The sequence below is a fragment of the Capricornis sumatraensis genome, chromosome 15 (genome assembly GCF_032405125.1).
Source record: "Capricornis sumatraensis isolate serow.1 chromosome 15, serow.2, whole genome shotgun sequence".
In the NCBI taxonomy this organism is placed as follows: domain Eukaryota; kingdom Metazoa; phylum Chordata; class Mammalia; order Artiodactyla; family Bovidae; genus Capricornis; species Capricornis sumatraensis.
The window spans coordinates 83,123,618-83,131,743 of record NC_091083.1 but is presented as its reverse complement, the minus strand read 5'-3'; the positions used below and the strand labels follow the sequence as shown (position 1 = coordinate 83,131,743).

Here is an 8,126-nt window from a genome sequence, read left to right as displayed (position 1 = left end):
TGGCAAAACTCTATTAGCCTTTGTCCTGTTTCATTCCGTACTCCAAGGCCAAATTTGCCTGTTACTCCAGGTGTTTCTTGACTTTCTGCTTTTGCATTCCAGTCCCCTATAATGAAAAGGACATCTTTTGGGGGTGTTAGTTCTAGAAGGTCTTGTAGGTCTTCACAGAACCTTTCAACTTTAGCTTCTTCAGCATTACTGGTCGGGGCATAGACTTGAATTATCATGATATTGAATGGTTTGCCTTAGAAATGAACAGAGATCATTCTGTCGTTTTTGAGATTGCATCCAAGTACTGCATTTCGGTACTGCTAGAATCAAGATTGCCGGGAGAAATATCAATAACCTCAGATATGCAGATGACACCACCCTTATGGCAGAAAGTGAAGAGGAACTAAAAAGCCTCTTGATGAAAGTGAAAGAGGAAAGCGAAAAAGTTGGCTTAAAGCTCAACATTCAGAAAACGAAGATCATGGTATCCAGTCCCATCACTTCATGGGAAATAGATGGGGAAACAGTAGAAACAGTGTCAGACTTTATTTTTTGGGGCTCCAAAATCACTGCAGATGGTGACTGTACCCATGAAATTAAAAGATGCTTAACTCCTTGGAAGAAAAGTTATGACCAACCTAGATAGCATATTCAAAAGTAGAGACATTACTTTGCCAACTAAGGTCCGTCTAGTCAAGGCTATGGTCTTTCCTGTGGTCATGTATGGCTGTGAGAGTTGGACTGTAAAGAAGGCTGAGCACTGAAGAATTGATGCTTTTGAACTGTGGTGTTGGAGAAGACTCTTGAGAGTCCCTTGGACTTCAAGGAGATCCAACCAGTCCATTCTGAAGGAGATCAACCCTGGGATTTCTTTGGAAGGAATGATGCTAAAGCTGAAGCTCCAGTACTTTGGCCACCTCATGCAAAGAGTTGACTCATTGGAAAAGACTCTGATGCTGGGAGGGATTGGGGGCAGGAGGAGAAGGGGACGGATGAGATGGCTGGATGGCAGAACGGACTTGATGGACGTGAGTCTGAGTGAACTCCGGGAGATGGTGATGGACAGGGAGGCCTGGCGTGCTGCAATTCATGGGGTGGCAAGGAGTTGGACAAGACTGAGTGACTGAACTGAACTGAACTGAACTGCATTTTGGACTCTTATTGACCGTGATGGCTACTCCATTTCTTCTAAGGCATTCTCGCCCACAGTAGTAGATCTAATGGTCATCTGAGCCAAATTCACCCATTCCAGTCCATTTTAGTTCTCCGGTTCCTAAAATGTCGACGTTCACTCTTGCCATCTCCTGTTTGACAACTTCCAGTTTGCCTTGATTCGTGGACCTAACATTCCAGGTCCCTATGCAATGTTGCTCTTTACAGCATTGGACCTTGCTTCTCTCACCAGTCACATCCACAACTGGATGTTGTTTTTCTTTGGCTCCATCCCTTCATTCTTTCTGGAGTTATTTCTCCACTGATCTCCAGTAACATATTAGGCACCTACCAACCTGGGGAGCTCCCCTTTCAGTATCCTATCATTTTGCCTTTTCATACTGTTCATGGAGTTCTCAAGGCAAGAATGCTGAAGTAGTTTGCCATTCCCTTCTCCAGTGGACAGTGTTTTGTCAGAACTCTCCACCATGACCTGTCCATCTTGGGTGGCCCCACACGGCATGGCTCATAGTTTCATTGAGTTAGACAAGGCTCTGGTCCGTGTGATCAGATTGGTTAGTTTTCTGTGATTGTGGTTTTCAGTCTTTCTGCCCTCTGATGGAGAAGGGTAAGAGGCTTCTGGAAGCTTCCTGATAGCAGAGACTGAGGGGGAAACTGATGGGTAGGGCCATGCTCAGTAAAGCTTTAATCCAGTTTTCTGTTGATGAGTGAGGCTATGTTCCCTCCCTGTTGTTTGACCTGAGGCCAAACTATGGTGGAGCTAATGAAGACAATGGAGACCTCCTTCAAAAGGTCCCATGATGCACTGCTGCACTCTGCCCCCAACCCTGCAGCTGGCCCCCGCCGACCCACGCCTCCCCCGGAGACTCCTGGACACTCCCGGGCAAGTCTGGGTCAGTCTCCTGTGGGGTCACTGCTCCTTTCTCCTGGGTCCGGGTGCACAAGGTTGTGTTGTGCCCTCCAAGAGCCTATTTCCCGGTGCTGTGCAAGTTCCGGCGGCTCTATGGTGGGGTTAATAGCAACCTCCTCCAAGAGGGCTTATGCCACACCCAGGTCTGCTGCCCAGAGCCCCTGCCCCCGTGGCAGGCCACTGCTGACCCGCTCCTCTGCAGCTGACACTCAGACGCAGTTCTGGCTCAGTCTCTGTGGGGTCCCTGGCTCCTGGTGCGCACAAGGTATATTTGAGCCTTCTGAGTGTCTCTGGTGGAAATGGGGTTTGATTTTAAATGCGAATTCGCCCCTCCTCCTGTCTTGCTGGGGCTTCTCCTTTGCCCTTGGGCATGGGGTAAATATTTAAATTTTTTTAAACATTTGTTGCCCGATCATGCTACTGTTGCCCTGGCGGTATTCTAAGCTCAGTCGAGTCCGCCTCTTTGCGACCCCATGGACTGTAGCCCACCGGGCTTCTCTGTCCATGGGATTCTCCAGGCAAGAGTACTGGAGTGGGTTGCCATTTCCTTCTCCAGGGGATCTTCCCGACCCAGGGATCGAACCCGGGTCTTCTGCACTGCAGGCAGACGCTTTACCCTCTGAGCCACTAGGGAAGCCTTGTACTCTAAGCACTTTATATATATGGACTCCCAGGTGGCTCAGAGGGTAAAGCGTCTGCCTGCAAGGCGGGAGACCCAGGTTCGATCTCTGGGTCGGGAAGATCCCCTGGAGGAGGAAATGGCAACCCTCTCCAGTACTCTTGCCTGGAAAAATCCATGGATGGAGGAGCCTGATGGCCTACAGTCCATGGGGTGGCAAATAGTCGGACCTACTGAAGGACTTCACTTTCACTTTCCTCTGAAAAGACCTTAGGGAAATAGGTACCATTACTATTTCCAGACTATAGATAACTGAGGCACAAAGAGTTGAGTCTCCCACACAGGTCACCCAACCGGTTACAGCGAAACAGCCCCAGGGTTTACATCACCTTGGAATAGTGTGTGTCCAGGATGGGCAGACTTAAGCACCGATTCGTAAGGCCCCTAATCATATCGTGGTGAGAATTACCTGAAGCACTTGTGAAACACAGGCAGATCACCAGGTCTTGCCTTAGGAAATTTGGGTGCAGTCGATCTGGATTGGAACTTTAGAATCTGTTCCTTAGCAAGCCCCCTTGGTGTTTCTCCTCTTCTGACAAAAATAAAAAATACTGCTCTCAACAAAAGGAATCTGCAACAACAGAATTCTGTATGGTGTTTATCTGTCTGGACTTAGGGAGCTGGGGTAACAGTGACTGGGAAGGGGCATGAGGCTGGAAATGTTCATCCAGGTGAGGATTCATTTATCAACCGTTAAAAAAATAAACATTGCCCTATGCTGCGGTGCCTTTCTGGGTCATATAGACCAGGAGTGGGTGTAACGGAGGTGATGTACAGAGTGTACCAAGCGGGGGGTAAGGACTTCAGATAAGAGACAGAAAGGGTCTCCCCCACAAAGTGACCTTCCATTTGGCTAGTCTTGCAAAGACCAGGGAAAGGCAATCCAGGCAGAAGGAGGAGGAAACACAGAGCTGGGCGTGTCTGAGCAGGAGCAGTGAGGGGGGTCTGGCTGACCTGAGCATCTGGGGGAGAGCGGTGAGACTCGCAGTGGGACCAGTGGGCGCATGGCGGCTGAGGGCTCCCGCGCCTGCCGGTCCCCCAGGCTGGAACTGCCCCAGACGCAGCGGCCTCATTCACATATTGCTTGCTCAGATAGGCCAAGGAAGCCACTATCACATCCTTGGTTCGTGTCTTCTGAGATCATATTATTCTCAAGAAATTACACTGCTGATCTGACTGTTTAGCGTGGACTGCATCGCTAGCCACCAGCCAAGTTCTGTTAGAGCAGGAAGTAAATAGTCGGGATCGCCCTTGTACCTCCAGGGGCTAGCTCGCTGCCTGGCACATGGCAAACGCTTCTAAGTAAATTGCTGCTGGAAGAATGAGCAAACCCTCAATGGAAACCGCAGGATAATTCCATCAGTTATACTCACCCTATTTACTGTGGGCCTACTATGTGCCGGGCACCAGGCCAAGTCACTGGGGATAGATGTATCAGCGAGGCAGAGAGGTTTTTATTATTCATTCCAGGTCGTTGAGGACTTATTGAATGTAAGGGGCAAGGGTAATAAACGAATAAATCTGTGTATCTGTCTGTAGAGATTGACAAATTAGATAGATCTGCAGATAGATGGATAGACTGGTAGATACAGAGATACAGAGATTACCAGGTTAGATTTGATCAATTCTAAGATAAAGCAGACCAGAAAGTAACAGGGGAGCCACTGGATGGAGGGTCGGCAGGATCAGAACGGGGGGCTAGCCAAGAAGGGCCTCTCTGTGGACGGCATTCGACCCGAGGGCGTTAGGCAGGGTGGCCGGTGGATACAGGGCCAGTGAGCACAGAAGCCTTGAGGCTGAAAAGAGCTCCGGGCTGACGCCTGAGGGGAGGAGGGAATGGCAGGTGAAGTCAGCCGAGCGCGGGGTCAGATCGGGGGCAGCAGCGCCCACCGGTATCAGGAACTTCACCTTGCCACTTAGAATGCTGGTCCTCGGGCCTCCCCCCGGACCCACCGAGTCAGGAACTCTGGGCCGGCCCCGCGGCCTCCGTCCTAACAAGCTCTCCGGGGGTGGTGATGCACAGAAGAGTTGGCGGACCCCCAGAGCCAGGGGTCTTGCCCCAGCGACCGATCCCAGTTGCCACCCAAGCACGTGAGCAGGGTCCTCTTTATTTCACTACTGGGCAGGGGGCCCGCCCAGCGCTCTGCGGATGCGCTCAGCCGGCATTCCCCACCCGCCAGGCCTGTGACCAACCCCCCCCCCCCCGCCCCACGCACCCACCCAACTGCTGCCTGGCTCGGGCCTCTTCTGCAAACCACCGGGGCGACCCGGTTGCCCGGACTCGGCGGGGACCAGATGCCCAGAGCGGCAGGTGCAAAGGCGCCAGAGCCGGGGTGGGGAGGGGGTGGGGGTGCCAAACGCGCCGGCCCAGCCCTCCGGGGTGCGGGCAGGGCGCCGGCTGCTGCAGCCCGGGGGGGTGGGGGGGCGCGTCCCCCGCTGCCCGCGGCCGCCCCTCCGCTTGTGCGCCGTCCGGACCCCGGGGAGACCCCGCGGCCCGGGCGCCGGGATTGGCCGGCTTCTTCCCCCGGGAGCCGCAGCCGCGAAGCCAGGTTGGTGCGGCCGGGCCGGGCCAGCGCCCTCTAGGCAGCGGAAGTGGCGCTCGCTGTACATCCGTCCTCCCCGCCTCGCGGAGTTGGGAGAAGGAAGGCTGGGGGCGGGGGGTGGAAAAATAAAAGGAAAAGTCCCTGCACCATGTAGACCCGCGCGCCCCGCGCCCTGGCACCCCGGCCGGCCGGGGACCACCCCCTCGCCCCCAGTCTGCGGCCATGAACGCGAGCAACGAGGGCGAGAGCTTCCCGGGCTCGGTGCAAAGTAAGTGCTTTTCCGGGCGCAGTGCGCGCTCCGGGGCCCGGGCCCAAGCACGCCTGCGACGCAGCGGGCAGGCCCGGGGCCCCGAAATCGGGGTGACGGCCCCGAGCCGGCGTCTCGGGGACCGCGGCGGGCGCGCCGGGCAGGAGGCGCCGGGGTGGGCCGGGGGCGCGCGCACCCGAGCCGGCGCGAGGCGGGGGCGCTCGCCAGCCTCCGAAGAGCCCCCCGGGCAGGGGGTGGCGGGGGAGGGCTGGCGGCTCCGACCGTCGCCCACCTTCTCGCGGCATTCCCCGCCCCCGGCGCAGCCTCAGGTGGATTTGGGGTAACCGCGGCCACGCTGATGGGAAAGCTTCTGTCTCGGTGGCCCCGAATCCTTGAAGTCTGGGGTTCGGAGGACTGCACGAGGTCTGGCTGGCTGGGCTTGCCGGCTTCCTGCAAAGCCTTGTCCACGTTCAAGGTGGAGATCTGAATGGGGAACGGGGCCGTGGGCGTTTTCTTTGAGTTTTGAGTTTGAGGTTCATTTTCATTATGATGACAGCCTTTTTCAAGCCCGTGGTTTCGCCTGGCTCGTTGTTTCCCTAAGTGTGGACCAGGGGCTGAGCGCGAACCAGCCACCTGGGAGCTCCAGCGCTTATTTTTTAAAAAAGGGAAAAAAAAAAAAAAAAAGCTCTCTGAGCCCCACCTACCGGGTGGTGGGGCCGGGGTTGAGGGGACGAGGATGGTCTTGCCCTGGGCGATTCGGAGGCCCAGGAAGTTTGAGAACCCCTGGCACTTGTTAGATGTTACTGTTAACGACTTGGAAGATACTGGCTCCTAAACTTGCCTGTATGTTCCTTGCATAACTTGTGAAAAGCGCAGATTTTCCCCTAAACCTCAGTCCCCATTCACCCACCTCCGCTGGGACTCTCTGAAGTGGGGCTCAGACGTGTCCGTGTTTAAACAACCCACCCCAGCCTTTATTCTGATGCCCAGACAGGTTTGGAGAACTTTGCAAGGATAAAGAGGCTTCTCAGGCAGCGCCAGTGGTAAAGAACCCGCCTCCCAATGTCGGAGACGGAAGAGTCACAGGTTCGATCCCTGGCTTGGGAAGACACCCTGGAGAAGGGCACGGTAACCCACTCCAGTGTTCTTGCCTGGAGAATCCCATGGACAGAGGAGCCTGGCAAAGATAAAGGAATTCTTTTTGTTGATGATGCAAAAAAAAAAAAAAAAATAGACCCAGTGTATTCTATTGGGTCTCAGTTCATTACAGATTTTCAGAGGGGATATTTTCAAATTCAACTAGAACACCTCAATAATAACCCCATCAGGTGATATGCTGGGGATCCCTGTGCTGGCCTTTTACAAGCACCATGTCATTTAATTCTCGTAACCATCTTATGAAGCAGAAACTTCATCCCATCTCCTCCCCGGTATCAGTCCTGCCGTTAAGGAATCTCGATGCAGTCACTATGTCTCTTGGATTCCTTGTCTTCCTCTTAGCTTGGGCACCTCAGTAGCTACAGGAAGACAGTGAAGAGAAATGTCACGTCCTTCCATCCATTGATTTCAGTGTTTGCAAGATGGCTTATAAACCTACCTTGCTCAGTGCAGAGTATCTTTTCTTAGAAGTCAACCAAATTGTATTTCTGCACAGAGATGTCTTGTCTTGGTTGTAACAGGACATTGAACATAATGCAGATATTTTATAATTTTTTTTTTAATTAGGAAGCAAAGATGCCAACTGTTTATGCACAAAGGTGGTTTAAATACTATTTAGACTCAGGGAAAATTGGGAATAATATACAAACCTTACAATTAGAAATTATGAGGCTTAAAAAATATGGAATACTGTATTGCTATTAAATAATTATATTTATATAAAGAGATTTTAGTGATAGAGCATAATGCTTATACAGCAGTACTGGGGAAAAGGTTAATTTACAGTGCACTGCGATATAAACAATCTTTAATTGAATTAATGGAAGAAAATATTTTGTAATGTTCATGGTAGCCATAGGTGGAAAGACTGTAATTTCCCTCCTTGCTTCTTCTCTTCCAAGTTTTCTGTTATAAATATGAATTTCCTTGTAATAAGGCAAAGAAAACTTTTTAAATAAAAATTCAGTTTGTCTTATTAGTTAGAGACTTAGTCATTATATTTCTTTATTTAACAAACATTTATATAGCAGTTTCTAATATAGTGCCAGGACTGTGGTAAGCACTTTGCAAGTGTTAAGTACAGTATTAATTCTTGATATTATTACTATAGTGAAATAATGCCTCTGTCAGGAATTAATTTTGCTTACAAGTAACAAAAGTGAACTATACTGGCCTAATTAGAAGTCTGGAATTGATTGATTCTAGGGTTGATTTAGGGGATCAGTGAAGTAAACTTTTGTAGAGATCGTACTGTTTACCTCATGTTACAACATGGCTGCAGAAGCACCTGGCCTCACATCTGCATTCAAGGCTGAAGGGAGAGGTGAACAGTGCCAACCATGTCATCTCCCTTTTTATCATGTCTTTCCCTGGAGCTCCTCCAGCACTGTACTGGAGGGATTCCCAAGTATGTCATGAACCAAA

General features: G+C 51.5%; 1 protein-coding gene across 4 annotated transcripts in view; it reads left to right on the top strand.

The window, feature by feature from the left end:
- Positions 1-5,394: 5,394 nt before the first annotated feature.
- The window catches only part of ZFP64 (ZFP64 zinc finger protein), a 73,930-nt gene continuing 71,198 nt past the window's right edge, over positions 5,395-8,126 (top strand). For all 4 annotated transcript variants that reach the window (XM_068987169.1, XM_068987168.1, XM_068987170.1 and 1 more), the window contains exon 1: positions 5,395-5,564. In XM_068987169.1, coding sequence (XP_068843270.1) covers positions 5,519-5,564 — 46 coding nt within the window. In that variant the 5' untranslated portion in view covers positions 5,395-5,518. The remainder of the gene's footprint in view (positions 5,565-8,126) is intronic.